Source organism: Cariama cristata, unplaced genomic scaffold (assembly GCF_000690535.1).
Source record: "Cariama cristata isolate BGI_N322 unplaced genomic scaffold, ASM69053v1 scaffold5005, whole genome shotgun sequence".
Lineage (NCBI taxonomy): Eukaryota > Metazoa > Chordata > Aves > Cariamiformes > Cariamidae > Cariama > Cariama cristata.
Window position 1 is genome coordinate 30,861 of NW_009619125.1, and position 16,202 is coordinate 47,062.

Sequence of the window (16,202 nt, forward strand, 5' to 3'; positions counted from 1 at the left end):
GAGACATCTAGGCTACAAGGACTGACAACCCAGCCCCTGGGAAAGGACTGTCCAGGATGCAAAACTTCTGGCATCAAATTTTGGACTGAGGCTGGCCATATACCAAGGCAAGGTGGAGGTGCCCGTTGATCACAGGCTAACGTGGCAGGAGGGAAAGGCTGAGTCAGAGAGCCCATCCAGAGCTGGCCCGTATATAGCATTAGTTCCTCCGTGGCAGCACTCACATGACTGTGCCAATCGAAACCTGATTTATATATAACCGGGTGGAGTTAATGTTCAGCCAGTAACGTTATACGACAGTTGAACTTTAGACTTAGTTCAGAAAACATATTGGCTGAGAGAGTAACTGTGCACGATAGGATCTTGGCAGCAACCTACTCGTCAGCCACAAAAACATCTTCAGAAATGGATGGAGCCTGGGTCTACCTGGTGACAGGAGGATGTGGTTTTATTGGGGAGAAGATTGTAGAGCTCCTGTCTCAACAAGACTACATCAAAGAAGTCAGAGTTTTTGATTCAGTCGCAAGAGAAGAAGTAGAAAAATTCACCACAGGTAAGAAAAGGGCATCAGCTTCTATTTAGGAGCCAGAACCCTCCCTTTCAAGACAGCTGGTATTATGTTGGAGGTGCCACAGGTAAAGGCATGGGGTAGCAACCTGGATTAGACAGACTGGATGAAGAATAACTTCTAGTTCAGAGAGGTTTTTCAGCATAGAGGTAAATCAAAGCAAAAAGATCGCTAGAGACATATCACAAGGAGGATCTAAGTCCCCACTCAGGGTTCAGTTGTAAGGAGTAACGTGCACACCGAGTACCTGACATGGGAACTTGGCTACCCGGTTGCTTCTGCTCAACCGGTCTGACTAACAGCAAAGGGGAAAAAAAAAGAATAAAACATGCTCCTGAACTGCTCCAACCAGTTACCAATTCTGAGAAAAATAACCACAAACCCCTGACAATAATAGAATCAAGCTCAGTATCTGCTGCAGATGTTGTGAAATAAATTACTGAAATACTTGAGAGAAACCTGTAGTAGCCTTATGGTGCTGCACATAAAAAAAAGGAAGAGATGAGTCTCAGTAAACATGCTCAAAGATACTAAATTAATCCATTTGATCGTATTCTGAGAGCCGCCTTCTGATGTTCACCAGGGTTGATTACAGTGAGATAGGCTGGGGAAAAACAACCGGGTTTACTGAGTTCAAGCATACCCATACAAAACAAGGCACTGCAGCTCGTGGTGGGCTGGGTCCCCCTCTCTGACTGCCCCAACCTTCAGCCTGCTTCAAACGAGAGACGAAAAAATGATAAGGGGGATCCTATCTGTTAGGGGATGTCAATAGAAAGGAGATGATACGCTCAAAGCAAGTTAGAAGACTGCCAGGGAAATATCAGAGTCAGAAACCCTCCCTTGGCAGATGACCTCGCCAGACTGGTTTCTCCAGGTTTCAGGTAGCCAATTGCCTTAAAAGCACCCATAATTGAAGAAAAAGCTATTTAAACCTTAAGGAGGTGCCGTAATCTGTGCTGCAGGAGAGCTCTGTGGCCTAACACCCCAGCAAACCACAGGACAGTGAGGCAGAAGCAGCCCTGAGGAGCCATCCCAACCCCGTCCCTTTCCCCAAGGCAGAATCACCTCCGCCACAACCTTCCCCACAGATATTTTTCCGTCCTGTCCCCAGCCCACCTCGGGCAGCCAATTTCAGCTCCGTCAGGCCATTACTGTTGGTACAGTCTAATCTGCAATTTAAGTCCTTGATTTCTCACCGAACCTTACAGGTAGAATAAGTTAATGCTGTCATTTTTTTACAACAATCTCCACGATTTGAAAACCACCTCCTTCCACTCCGCACTATTTTTCCCTTTAGGCTAAAACAGCTCCCGTGCGCTCCTGCCTCCTCCCCAGCTCCTGCTTCCCCCTCTCTGGGCACTGGCATTGCTCTCTTCTGGAAGAGGGGCACCGGGTTAGGACAGAGAGGCCGGCTCTGGCCTTCCCACCGCTGAGTAAAGCCGATGGATTTATTTCTTCTGTCCTGCAAAACTATTCTCCTGTTTGTACCCGTCAGTACAATTATGCCTTTTTCACAGCCGCAAGACCCTGCTGACAGGCAATAGCTCCTGAGCTGCCCTGGCCCAATTTAATTCTTTTACAAAGACCGGCTGCCTCTTCCCTACAAAGCCCAACAACTTCTCTTTGTTCCTATCAAATTTCACCTTTTTTTTTTTCCAGACTCTGTTAGTTACATTCAGCTCGTACCCTAATCCTCCAGTGTACTTCAAGTTCCTCCCAGTCTGAAGTTATCTGCTGATTTAACGAACAAATTTGCCAGACTCTTGATGAAAACAATAAAAAAGGCTCAAATACAGCAATAAGCCCTGGCGAGCCCCAGGGCAGCCACCTACCACAGCTGGCAATTCCCTGGGAACCGTAATTCAGCCAGCGTTGTGCTCACCCTAACGTGGCTTACTTAGACCATATTTTACTGACTCGCTTATGAGAACGACACTCCGTTTCCAAAGCCCTTCTAAAATCAAGATACATGACATCAACCTGTTCCACAATATCCATACAGCCTGTTAACTTGTCATAAGAACAAAGGAGATTTATCTGACTTGATTTGTTCTTGACAAATCCATGTCAGCTGCTTCTATTCTCCTTATAATCCCACAGGTGCTCACACACATGTTGTTCAAGTGTGTGTTCCTGAATTTCCTGGGGTTGAAATCAAGCTGTTCTGTAATTTCCTGGCTCTTCTTTACCTCCTTTCTAAGCACAGGTGTTTCATTTGCTCTACTGCAGTCTTCCAGTGCCTCCAAAATTTCTCCAAAGTAGCTGATAATGCAATTAAGCTGCAGTTACATCCATCACCTCTTTAATAGCCCTGGATAAAGCTCATCGGGCCTTACCAATTGGAAAATTTCTCATGGTTGCCTTGTGTACTCCCTGGTTTTGGCTGAGCTTTCATCATTCTCGTGCTGGTCTTAATTGCACCAGGTGCCTTAAGACAGGTGATGCGAAAGAGACTATTTAACACTTCAGCCTGACTAGTACAGGCTTTCCCTCACCACTAAGTAGCAGGAAAATCCCCCACCATAATGCTGCAGATGCCCTGCTCCACCTTTCAGCACTAGCAAAGACTTGCATCCTCCTCCTCCTCCTCCTCCTCCTCTGCACTCCCGTCCTCCAGGCAAGTGTATGACCTCTGCTATGTGAACAATACCTTCTTTCTTTTTCCCCCTCTATTCTCACTGAATCAACTGTGTGCTTTAATATTAATGTAATATTAAAACTCCTATGACTAGTCCACCAAAACTTTCTTATGCTAATTAAGAAATCAGTTTGACTCTTTTGTAAAACTTGCCTCTTCCTGCATCTCATGTTTCTTAGCTAATGCTCAGCTGGTTGCCCTGCTATCTTGAGTTTTGTCCCTCCTTGGAGTTCATGAGGAATAACCCTGTTCTTCTATCACCTTGTCCTGGTAGTTGTTCACTGAGGGTTTCCATGTCATAACACTTCCACGGCTGGAGTCACAGACCCTTCCCTGAGCTGTTCATGTGGATGGTCCTTCAGAAATCACTACCCTGATCCCTGGATTTCCAGGAAGCCACCAGCCCAGGGCAAAGGAGACATCTCCTTCCCAAAGCAATCCTGCGACTGCTACTGCTGTCTGGCTCACTACAAAATGCCCAAGGAGTACAGCTTCCTAACCCCAGCTTCTTGCTGGCCTACTCCCAACTACAGAAAAGGAAAAAGGGAAAAATCCTACTTAAATGTTACAACGCTGTCTCAAAGCAAGAAAAATTAACAGTAGATGCCAACAGCAGCCATGTATGGAACAGCTATTTTGAGGGAGAAGGAGGGGAGAAAAGGAGATAGGAGGGGAAAAAAAAACCCCAACTTTCTGAATGGCTCAAAGGGAAGAATTTTCTATGAAACTTTTTAACATGTTACATTATTTTCCCTTCCCATCTATAGTATTTGCAATTTCAATAAAGCTCTGTGCAATGTCCCTTGAACTTGCCTGGTGTTATTCCCAGCAAGCTCTAAAAATCTTCTGTCTGAAGGACATTGTCCAGCCCAGCTTCCCCCATTCACACGTACTGGGACAAGCCCTGTGACCAGCTGCAGCTCTGGGCCAACAGGCTCCTGGTCCTGCCCAGCGCTGTCCTTGGACACATGCTAGAGAGTTGCAATGACAGACGCAGCCATTCTGACCCGCAGTTGATGCAAACTGGCAAAGTGCTGTGCTGAATTAAGCCAGATGCAGATCTGGCTTCTTGGGGTTCAAAAAATAGGGATGTGTTTTCCCCTGATGTGATGTATTCAAATGGCATAGTCGTTAGAGTGTGTGTCAGCTTGCCCTGCAGAGAAGAAAGCTTTCCAAGCACAACCCTTGTTCTGCAAGAAGGTAAGGATGCTGATTTGTAATTTTTTTTTCCTTTTCCTGCATCTTATGGTTATATTATTCTTCTCCAGCTACCACTCATGTGACAGTGATGAAAGGAGACATTCGAGACTACAATCTGCTCCTTGCTGCCATGCGGGGAGTTCACGTGGTTATTCACACAGCTGCTATTGTGGACTACAGAAACACTGTGCCCTTTTGGGAAATGGCAGCTGTCAACGTTGGGGGTAAGCTCTTTAGAACAAGCAATTAAATGCAGCCTTAAATTCATGCACCTTGGTGTAGTCATACAAGAGGCTATGACAAACAGATCCGCTCTGATTTAGTGCTCCCTTGTCCCCTGAATTTCAAACACAGCACTCTGCTACGAGGTGAGAAAGGTGCCCGGGGACCTTTCCTTTCCAGCGGGGAAGATTCTGCCTTTGCCCCTCTGTCCTTGCTCAGGCCATGCTGCTCCTCTCCACTGCTAAAGCTTCATCTTAGAAAGGCAAATCCACACCCAGTTGTTATATAGTTATTCTGGTCAAGGGTATAGCTCCCACCAATAGAGCTGAGGGGATTCAGAACATGCCTATGGTGGTAAGAAACTGTTTAGTATGTGACAAGGACAATAATTAAAAGTTAACCCCTGCTCTAGATAGTTTATAGCTTTCCCAGGGATTTCCAGGGAAAAAAGCCCTCCCTACAATATATACCAGCACAAAACTATACCAGCTGAACTGCACCCACGCTATAAGGGAAAGATATTATTTTAATTATGGTCAGAGTTCACAACTACTATGTACCTACAAGCCACGCATAACTGAGAGCTCCACAACTCTTTCTTCCTATCACCAAGAGCCGATTTCATGTTAGGTGCAAGATCGGCTTAAAGAAAATTTGTTCATAAATCCAGGAAATAAGCACAGGCTATAAAAATAATGAAATCCCTATTACAGCACCCAATTCCAATGGCACCTCAGGCTGTTAGCTACTAAAATAGTTGTTAACCACAGGGAAGAAATTTTATATTTTTTTCATATATATATATGTCTCTATATATATCTCCCTCAAACTTGATTACTGCTGAGGGCTTCAGCTATCTGCTGATACATTCAAGGGCAACATTTAAATTCCATCCTGCTTTTCATTGCTGTAGCTGTTTTCAAAACCAGATGCTTTTAAGAGCCTGTATTGTGCATGTGTACCGAGAATATTCAGAGCCTGCGGGTTCCTGCTGCCTTTTAATGGCTTTGCGAGATCTCCCTCTTCATTGTCTGCTTGCTACGAGCAAGGTAGGTTAGCGCAGTGAGGTTTTTACAGATAGCAGCGAACATCGGGCAACTCCCCTAACTCGGCAAACCAAACCTCCTGCAGATGTTTGCGACATTCCCAGAAAACCACAGACACAACGTTTTTTCCAATGTGACTAGCGACTAAGTGCCTCTTTGAGGAGCACAGTTTAAGACGTCTTAACAGGAGCCTTGTTTTCAAACCGTTCTGCATTTCTGCCTCCCCTTGGATGGCTTCATGTAGACCTCCCTAAAGTGAGGCTGCTGCCCTTACTAGGACTTCTCAAGATCTTGAATTGAGAGACTAGACTAAAGTTTTCTATTCAAACCATAGCAGGTAAAAGAATAAAAATGAACTGTATTTGATACCTGCTGTAGACTTCATGGAAAAGAAACAGGGTCAGGACAGGTCAACTATATAATCCTCTATCTGGCTCCTCCGTCTAACTCAGGCCACAGAAATTCATCCAATTACTGCCTCGGGCCCAACAATTTGTGGCTACAATGGACTGCCCCTTTTCAAAAGGCTTGCTGCCTAGAATTAAGGACTGCAAGTTAATGGGCTATCTATCATGTCTTTCGGCAAGCCGTAACGATGCTGAAGAGTATTAGTGTGGCTATGGTTAATTACAATTTCTGGAAAAAAATTTACATCTTCTGCTTTGATTCTCTCCTCTGTTTCAACCACTGGTTGCCAAATCCTGTTATAGTCTTGTTGACTACATTGAAGAGTCCTCTTCTACAAGAATTATTTTTTCCATCTAGTCACTTAAAGACTTTTTAATCTGCTTTTTGTTAAGCTGAATGGATTTTAATTCAGCTGTTTCCAGCGATGTTTCTCAACAGGGGTTCTCAGTTAACTTTACATATTGTGATAGGCTCATGGAGAAGTAAATTGATTCTTTTCTACCAGGTCTTCATATTGATTCATGTCCTCTGAAATTATCCTAAGCTCAGGATTTCCTTGATAATTTCAGACTATGCTCTTAACAACAAAGAAAACAGAGAAATCGCAAGCCCTCCCACACAAGATCTGCAGCAAGGCTCAGGGGCAGAGCCTGATGAGCCAGGTATAAATAGTACGGAGATTTCCGGACACCAACCCTGTGAGCAGCTTCCTTTAAGACCTGCCTTATCAGATTTGAAGGCCCTCAGTAGGCAACCCTGGTTATGCTGTTGTCGTTGAGGTTCTCGTAGAATCAACTTGAATCAAAATCACAATGAATGCAGAAACCATCCCTAGAAGAGTCATAAATCGTTTACAGCCACTCCCTCCCCTCAACCACCCAAAACCAACCAAACAAAAAACACAGGCACTGACCCACAAGTTCACCCAGAACAACCTTTCTTAAACCAAACCATGCTTCAGATTCATCTGGATTTCATGTGGACCTGTAAGCTGCCCCACTATTTTATTTAAAACTCTGCAGCTATCAAGAGTCTGTCGCAATGATTTTCACCCTATAGTCACCCTGCAGAACTTCTATAAAGCAATACACACAACTAAAATACCAATCCTTTTGCCAGAAGGCTGCAAGTCACTGTTTGACTGAATGAATCAAATGAATCAAAAAAGATGGAAAAAGGGAGTTTTGCTCTACCGAGCTGCCAGCTTCCTTTTTGTTAGCAACTATGAAGTCCAAGTTAAGTCAGTTGTCAATAGCCATAGAGGTTAAGCAGTATTACAGCTATAGATGTAACTGCTCCTCTCATGTTATGAACCATCCATTCCTGTGCAAACATACCTGAGGAACTGCAGCCTTGACCTGTGGCTTTACATCTCTTCAGCCATGAAAAAAGATGGATCTGTTCCAAGTCAGAATCCTAAGCCTGGAAATCTCTTTTGATTTGCACAACAGGAATCAAGGCAAGGCAGTTAATGTTCATCCTTCCTAACCTGCCCCACAGGTACTGAAAATGTGTTAAGGGCCTGCTGCGTCCTGAACATCCCGTATGTTGTCCACACAAGCTCCATCTCTGCAGTCGGACCTAATACATTGCATGAGCCCATGTTCAGGTAAGGCTAGGCAAATCTTCTCCATCACTCTGGATTTCCAGTTAAACAGCAATGAAATTGCAACCAGACGGAGATTTTTGCTGTGGCTACAAAGGAGAAGATATGTGTTCCCCTTCCTGTCTGTTCCTCTTCTCTTGAAAATCCTTCTTTGCTGCTCTTCACTTTCAGGAACCATACCTCTTCCCAAGCTAAACTTGACCAGCAGAGGATACAGCACTGATTGGAAGGGTTGGTTGAGAGATGTATGACCCAACTGCATCTCCAGGCTGTCCCCCGTATGTACAGCCCTGCTCCTCTAAGCCCTAACACCATTTTCAGATAAGGTCTCAGGTGCTTAAGGCTTGTGATACAGTCAAGTTGTATCCTGCTGTTGGGTCAGAGTTTTTGCTCTCCCCTCACGCTAAGTCGATCCAAAGAGCAGGTGATGCTCTACTGTTACCAACCCACTCTTCCTCTTTTCAGCTCCATAGTGAATTGCTAGCAAGCCTGTTATCAAAGGTGGTCAAATGTATACAGATTGTTTTAGGATGATCTCAGAAGTTAGTTGGCCACAGAGTCTTAGGGGACAGATGCATTTGGTGTGAAGTTGCCTGCAGTATTCATACACTCTCCTGTGACCTGGATCTAACCTGTAAATTGTACCCTTCTGTTCCTCAAAATCTTTCATTCCTGGCAATACACTTACGAGGGCTAACTACTGGGCTTTACACTTTTGGGCATTATGCTCAACCCATCTGTTCTGTATGTGGCTTCCATGAGATGGACCCACAGAGCTTTAGAAAACCTCCTGCAGCAAAGGTGGGATTTGGAGCAATAGAAAGACAGTGGTCAAAATTACAATTTGGAGGGGTTTTTTTGCTTATAGATCTTTGATATCCAGAACTGACTTTCACAATCAGTTGACACTCCGGCTAGGGACTCAGCATCTGGATACCTTTTGTATTCATGGGGCAACGGTACTTGCACCTTGAGAACAGGGCTGATATTTCTGAAGACCAGGAGCTGAAGTTTTAGGCTAAATGTGAAGTCAAGTAGAGATGAGATAGCTGCAGTCTGATAAGCGCCGTTGTAAGGCTCCGTGCTGATTTCAAGCATGGTTGTAGCCATACCGACTGCTCAAGCTATGGAAACTTGTGTGCAAGGGGAACTGGCTCAAAGTCAAGTTGTGTCTCTACAGGCAGCCAGTCTAGACACAGCTGGCTTCACTCATTTGGCTCTAGAAATTTGAGCCCAGCTAGAAAAGGCTGCTTAAGACATAACTTAAAATGACCTACAAGCCTAAATTTCATACTTGCAAATATGCTAAGGCATAACCTAGTTGTTTTGAAAAGTGTTTAAGCACCCAAATCTGTAGAATAAATGTCTCATTTATGAAAAAAAATCCATGAGAGCAACAAACCTCAATCCACTTGGGACCATGAGCACTAGAGGGTCTGTGTCACTGAAAAGCTATGGAATTTGGTCATTAGCATATCTAGATCATTTCTAAAAATGAATGTAGACACAGGCACATCCTTGTTAGTATTTTAGTCCTGCAACTTAAGAGATAGATGTGAATAGATGTCTTGAAAAATCTACTCCAAATCTTGCCTGACAGGACAGTCCTTTGGCTTGTAATGATGGGACCAACGAGTGCATGCAAAAACCCATCTGGGCTGATGTTCAGAGAGCCACACATGAACATCCTCTGCCCACTCGCTCCCAATCCCTCCCCACCACAAATGCAAATAAAACCACCACCTAGAGCCTTTAACTCCTTTTGCAGAACACACTCAGATTCTCCCATGATGCTGGGAGAAAGCCTGAGAGTGGTCTTCGTTCTCCAATTATTTTTGTTTTAAACTGAGGGAATTGCATTACGCAAAATGAGAGAAGAATGAGCCCCCCAGGACAAAAATTACACTACCTGTCTCAATAGGGAGCCCAGTGATGACTGGAAGGCAACGTAATATGGCTCTGTTTTCCAGACTGGAAGCACAGGTGATGCGGCTTTCCCTTTCCTCCTCTTCTCATCTCCCCTGTCCCCACCCAATCTGTTTTGCTTTTCTCCCTCACAGTCCATGATCTTGCCTGCCTTTTTATTTTTCTCTGTCCCCCTTCTCCATCATTCCTTGTATAATTTTATTTAACTCACTTTTACGTGCTTGGGAATTGACACAGACAAAGCATGATTAGTCTCTGGACAGGGTGATGGGTGCAGGGATAATGCTCACACCTCAGCATCCGACAATAATAGAAAATGCCTCTGTCAGTCTCAATCCCTCCGAGACAGCCACTGCTGAGATACCTTCTGACAATGCTGCTCCAGTCTTATTAGCGTTCAGTTATCTGTGATCGTTTTGAAAAGCAAGAGCATTATGCTGAGCTCTTTGTTACTACCAAGCTTGAGAAGGGGTGGGGGAAGGCAGACACGAGCAGAGCTCTGCAGCCCAGGAACGGCAGGCAGGTTTGCCCCTTTGTGAAGCCGCTGCTTTTTAAAAGCTTTGCAAGGCAAAAAATAAATTTGGATTAAAAAAAAGAAAGCAATTAAAACTAGAACTTCTAGATAACCCCCCCTAATTGTCTTGGGTCTCTCCTGGGCTTTCAACAAACCATGCACAATCAATCTTTTGTCTTGCTTGTTTTCTGGTTTGCCTCATGCTCACCACCCGTAAACACAGGGGAGGGGAGGAGGCTTTTGTGATAAAAGCCCAGGGTGTGCGAGGAGGCGGTATTTCTGATGCTTCTAATTTACTTCTGTTGCTGTAGCACAAGAAGGCCCTGATCTCAGCTGGGATATCTGACACACAAGATATTAGACTGCCGAACAGGCAAGAGAAAGGCAACAGCATTATCCACCTTTTACACGTGGAGATCGGAGCACAGAGAAGAGTAAGCAAGTTGCCCAAGGTCAACCAGGGAGCCTGAGTCAGAGCTTGCTCTCCCAAGGCCCGGTGTTTGACAAAGAGACCTCTGCTGCAGATTTGCTGCATGAACTCGTCACAGGCCACTTAACCCTTCCAAGAGGTTCATCCGAGCCCCATCTGCAAAAGAGGCATGCTAATTCTCCATTGCTCTGTGTGGGGGTGCCCCATGCCTGGCAGAGTCTGGTGTTTGCCCAGGGTGAATTTCTCTAGGAGAGCAAAATAGAGAGTAAATTAATTTTAAAATGTGAGGAAAGTCTCCTGCAGGAGGCAGAGGGAGAGAGCGCCTATCCATGCTAGTCATGGCAGCAGGGGACCAAGTGGCCACATGGTATTCATGGATGGTCCTTCCCAATGCTTCAAACAACGTTTCTTCACTCCCCAGCTCCTCTAGAGCCCACTGAATCTGCTTAACCAAATCCTGCAATGGGCTAATACCACTGGGACAAAATGCCAGTGCTGTGGTGGGGAACAGAGCTGCTTCCTTGGTTCTCCTTGGAATTACTTCAGGGCCTGTGAGGCCAGTTACATGTTAAATCCCATGGGCTTTCCTCCTTGCAGCTGTAAGTCAGGAGGCTGAGGAACAGGTTGTCTTCCATAGTGGCAACCAAGTGTCCCCAGCATGGCTGCGAGTCCTGATTGCCCTTAATCATGGGTCCACTTCTTTGCTCTTCCCCTTGAGCATAGTTTGCTAGGGGAGATGAAGGAATAATCCCAGCACAAACCCGCTGATTGCACGTCTTCCAGGAGATCACTAGCAGCTCTATCATGTCACCGGCAAATGTCTCTCAACTCTAATCAACTCCGTGAGAAAATTAAGCAGCAGCTTCTCCTTTTGGTTTATGGCTCATGAGAGGCTTTTCTCCACCTCTAATGAAGAAATGAAGTAGGATTGCTCTCATTTTCCTGCCCTCCATCTTCTTGTGCGCTTTCCACCTTGTTCAGCCACTTGTGAGTTGCTTAAAAAGGTAACCCTGCTGCCTTCTAATTTGCCTGCCAGAATATTATTTGCTTCCGTCACACTATTAGACACACACACAAAAAATCCAGCTCTCGGAAATCAAACTATTATCCCCATGCAAACCTGCCTATGAACATCCAGAACCGCCTGGTATTTCTCGAGGCTTTATTTCTCCCAAATTGCAGGAAGGATCTCAGATTCATGTAACTCACAGCCAGTGGTAAGTCCCTGGAGAGCAGGGACTGCGGAGTAAATCACGCTGTGACAAATGTCTCCAAGCCCTGTGCTCTACTCCGTGGTCAGTCACTGTCTCTCCCAACCTGTTTCAGAGGAAACGAGGACACCAAATACAGCGGGGAAGTGGAGCTGCCTTACGGGAAGACAAAGGCCATGGCAGAAAAACTTGTATTTGAAGCCAACGGAAAAAAGGTACAAAAGTTAATGGTAGCACCCCTGGTACTACAGCGTAGGATGAGTGGAAGGAGAGAGATGATTAGGAAGACCCCACAACTCATGTCTAAGTGCATATCCAACTGCTCCTTGCCTTGCTGCACAAACCACTGCTCTAAGCTTACCAAAGCCTGATATTCCCATCAGGAAGCTGCCAAACTCACAAGATCCAAGGGTGCTGCCCTTTGAGCCGTGCTTTAACTCCACCAGAAGGAGTGTGACTTTGAAAAGAGCTGTGTTAAATTAGGGCCTAAGAAACAGGTTCACCTCATTCATACTGCATAAAGGTATAATTTTCAGATGCGCCTGAGTGATTTAAGAATCAAAAATATTAGTGTACCCAGAGTCAGTCACCTACCTAAGGTAGTCAGGCTAGTCTTTTTAGACTCCCAGTACAGTCAGCAGATAGATGAGGAGTTCTAGAGGATGAAGTAGAATGTAAAAATGAGACTTGGTCCTAAATTACAGCCCGGAGCATCTCTCTTTCCCGGTTACAGTTTGAGGCCAGCCAGCTTAGCTGGCTTCCTCTGGTACCTGATTTTGTTTGTTGCAAATACTCATTTAAACATCACAACTGCAGAAGGGTTAGTGCCGGTAGCACCCTCCATCCAAAATCTCTCAGTAAGCACCACATGGGTGCAGGTGTGCTATGAAAAAAAAAATAAATTCAAACTGAGCACCTCCTTGCATTTTTAGGGACCCAAAACAGGCCGTAAGTGTCCAGAGCACCTCTGCGAATGTTGACTCTCTAGCCCAATATCCCCAGGTTTTGGTTTTATCTGGCAAAGCCAGTATCACTGCAGAAGATTCCATCTCTGAATCCATCACTCGCTAACATCCCTCCCTGATTTTACAGCTGAGCAACGGTGGTAAACTCACAACCTGCATCATCCGTGCAAGTGCAGTGTACGGGGAGAAAGCAACGTTTCTTCAAGAGATGTATTCACTTGCCAAAGCCAGGAACGGTGTGTTGAACTACCTGGAGCCTGAAAACACAGAGCATAATTACATATACGTGGGTGAGTGAGTGACTGATCTCTTTGCATGTGGTACTACCAGGTTGTTTTAGTCACAGGGGATTTTACACGTCAGCTTAACCATAATCTTCCAAGACAGAGATGAGTATGGTGAATGAGCACAAATATTTTTATAACCACAAAACTTAGACTGGCTAAAAGAATTTTAAAAAGAGTTGTTTACATTCTACTGTTTTTCCTGGGAAGGGTTTTCTTTTTTTCCTTCCCCTCAACATAGGGAAAAGGGTGTTTAGAAAACTGGGTGGAAAAAAAGAGTCAGAGCATAGAGATCTAATCTTTCTTTTTCTAGGTAAACATTTCAAGGGATACATGGAGAGAGAGAGAAAGAAATTCAGGCAGTATTTTAAAAATGTTTTTGGTTTGAAAAGACATTTAATTTCTTCTTCTTTAGAAGAAATTAAACTAACACTACCTGTAAAACTCCTTGCAAAAAAGGCTGTACTACATTACTGATTTTAGCGAGCACAAGAAACTACTCACAAAACCTATAGAAAGCGTTTGTTGTGTTGAATGCATTTCAGGGGAGTATAACTCCCCATTAAATCATGCAGGGTTTTAGTTATTTCTGTGCAGCATGCTTATATGTCTTTTTCCAAAAGTGCAGATAACAGTAGTTTGAAAACGCTGTTAGAGAAGAATCAGGCCTAGATAAATCAAGTGACTTCTTCAAAGGCTCACAGCAGAGCCAGGAATAAAACCCTCGAGCACTGCCTCCCATTCATCCTGCTCTCACTACAAAACACTGCCCTTTCGCTTCACATGAACCAGTATCACAAGGCACATTAATTGTCCAGCTCAAAGGGGAGACCAAAGGTTTAAAGGATCTTGGAGGTCTGGATTAACTACTCAGTCTCTCTACAGTACAGCTGAGTAACGTGATGAGTGCTTTCCCTACGGCAGACCCACTGTACTCATTCTACAGTAAACTCCTCCCGAATACCTGTTTCTCTCCCCCTCTTATTTCTCCAGGGAACGTTGCATGGATGCATGTTCTTGCAGCAAGGAACTTGCAGCTGAAACCAGACTTACTCGCAGGACAAGTGTATTATTCCTATGATGACACTCCATCAAGAAAAGGTTTTCTGATTAGGTACCAGCTGTTTTCCTCTATGGACCCCTCAGTGAGACTAGGCTCACACATCCCTTACTGGAAGATGTGGTTAATGATACAACTGCACAGGATAATGAAGGTCATCTTGTACCCTTTCTGGAAGCCACAGCCTTTCCTAAACTTGCCTATACTAAACACAATAGTCACCACCTTCTTCTACGAGACAGACAAAGCCTCCAGGCATTTTGGGTACAAACCCCTCTTCACCTGGAAAGAGAGCAAGCACAGAACTGCGCAGTGGTTGAAAGCAGCTTCAGGCAACCTGGACCCTCCCCAGCTTCATGACAAGAAAAACTAAGCAGCACGTTTGGGGTAAGGAGGGAGCTTATCACACCAGCAAGTTTCATCTGATCTTCACAGCATGCACAGATCTTTGGCAGGAATTTTGCAAACACTGAGAAATCCTGGGACAGAGACGGAGCAAAACTCTCAGGCTGCAAGCATATACCCTTGTCATGCCAAAAACTCAGCTATTTTAAACATCACATCGAAACACCAGGGTGCATTTGAAAGCATCATCTCGCAGCTATGTGCACACAGATGCAGGGCTTGCTGACCTCAGACATTCCCACGGTGCCACCACTGCACGGGGATCACTCGTGGGAACAAGAGGGACAGGTTCAGATGACAGATGGTGCACAGCAAACACCTTTTTGACAAAATTAGTTAACCAGTTTTGTTCCACAGCCTCACGAGCCTCCATCTCTTTCCATACTCAGCAAATGGATGTTTCCCTTGCCATGGCCATACACTCAAGGGGTCTTCGGTGATTACTTTGGGGAAGACAAGGAAAGCCAGCAAGTTCTTGCTCTGTTTCAGGGTTTAATAAAAAGAAAAAATAATTCCCTTTTCCAAAGCTACCTTTTTCAAGATGCTTCCTGTTATTCTTAACGCGTGGAATATTATATCCATTTTGAAATATTATCCTTACAAAAAGAAACTTCCAATCTCTCATGCTAGCAATGTATATGCTGACTTACTTTCTAATCATATGGATGGATAACTGATGTCTACAAGCTTAGAGGTGGGATTCATATCGTTTGTAACTCAAAATCTCTCACAGCACTCTAGCAGCAAAGCAAAACAGATTAAAGCCCACGTTCAGCTGCTGCGTTGGCAGACAGCAACTTCAAGTGAAGGCCTTAGGGGCTGCGTTTATGCTAAATAACGTCTGAACTTCAGGAGGAAGAGGTCATTTCAACTCATTCCATGGCACTGGAGCTACATGGTCCATCTGGGAGCACTATTTCACAGATGATATTTTCCTAACACAGATGGGGCAGGCACTTCCAGAAGATTCACAACAAAAACTGTGGTTTGTATCAGTTTATCAGCTCCTCTATTTTTAAGACATACAGAGAGACTGGTAAACCTACATTAAGCACCACAGAGATTTCAGTTTTCACTTGAGCTTAGGGAAATGGGATTTTTTTACAGTATGGGTTCAAATCTAAAATTAATTCTGTTGGTCTCGCACTTCTGTGTTCTGTGAATATGTACCCATCTCTAGCGTTTTCCTACAGTAAAAGTGTGCATATGCACAAATAAAAGCTTATTTTAATTACAAGTGCCCTAATACTCCTGGAAAAAGTAAGTTTCAGCATGGCATCCTTGACAGAAATGATCAAACTTTGCTTCTTGTTAGTCACAGTAATTACCCAGGAAGGAAAGCAAAGCAATGTGGTGTGAGCTGCCAAGTTAACTTCACCGAAATTCAGACTCACAAGAGAATTCTTTGCAAAATGACCTTATAAATCAAAACCAATTTGCTCTGGTAATTCATTAATAATTTCATATAACAAATAAATCTAGGGGAAGCTATTGCACTCCACTCATAGAGAATTTGGGAAGGTGAATTATGTAAGTTAATCAGTTCCCTACTTTTTTTTTTTCTCCTACCATTTGCGCTGGGAGGTTTTTAAGAAAGGGAGTAGTAACATTGCTGTGGTTTCTATTTCACTAAAAATTCTCTTTGCGTTTTTTTTGGTCGTTATTCAAATGGTAAATGAAAGCTTGCTAAGAATTTGACAAAAGGAGAGACCCCCA

At 44.2% G+C, this 16,202-nt stretch overlaps 1 protein-coding gene across 1 annotated transcript; it reads left to right on the forward strand.

Annotated features, from left to right (window-relative positions):
• Positions 1–338: 338 nt before the first annotated feature.
• HSD3B7 (hydroxy-delta-5-steroid dehydrogenase, 3 beta- and steroid delta-isomerase 7) lies at positions 339–14,454 on the forward strand. The gene is made up of 6 exons (XM_009701109.1): positions 339–553; positions 4,478–4,633; positions 7,586–7,694; positions 11,888–11,987; positions 12,865–13,027; positions 14,015–14,454. Exons 1-6 carry the CDS (start codon positions 406–408, stop codon positions 14,452–14,454), a joined length of 1,116 nt encoding a protein of 371 aa, XP_009699411.1. The 5' UTR covers positions 339–405.
• Positions 14,455–16,202: the final 1,748 nt, after the last annotated feature.

Excerpts from the sequence above, each read along its gene's own strand:
- HSD3B7 (XM_009701109.1), top strand. The coding sequence starts at position 406 with ATGGATGGAGCCTGGGTCTACCTGGTGACAGGAGGATGTGGTTTTATT. Across the intron at positions 4,634-7,585 it reads GGCAGCTGTCAACGTTGGGG|GTACTGAAAATGTGTTAAGG; the intron begins GTAAGCTCTTTA and ends CCTGCCCCACAG. Across the intron at positions 7,695-11,887 it reads TTGCATGAGCCCATGTTCAG|AGGAAACGAGGACACCAAAT; the intron begins GTAAGGCTAGGC and ends AACCTGTTTCAG.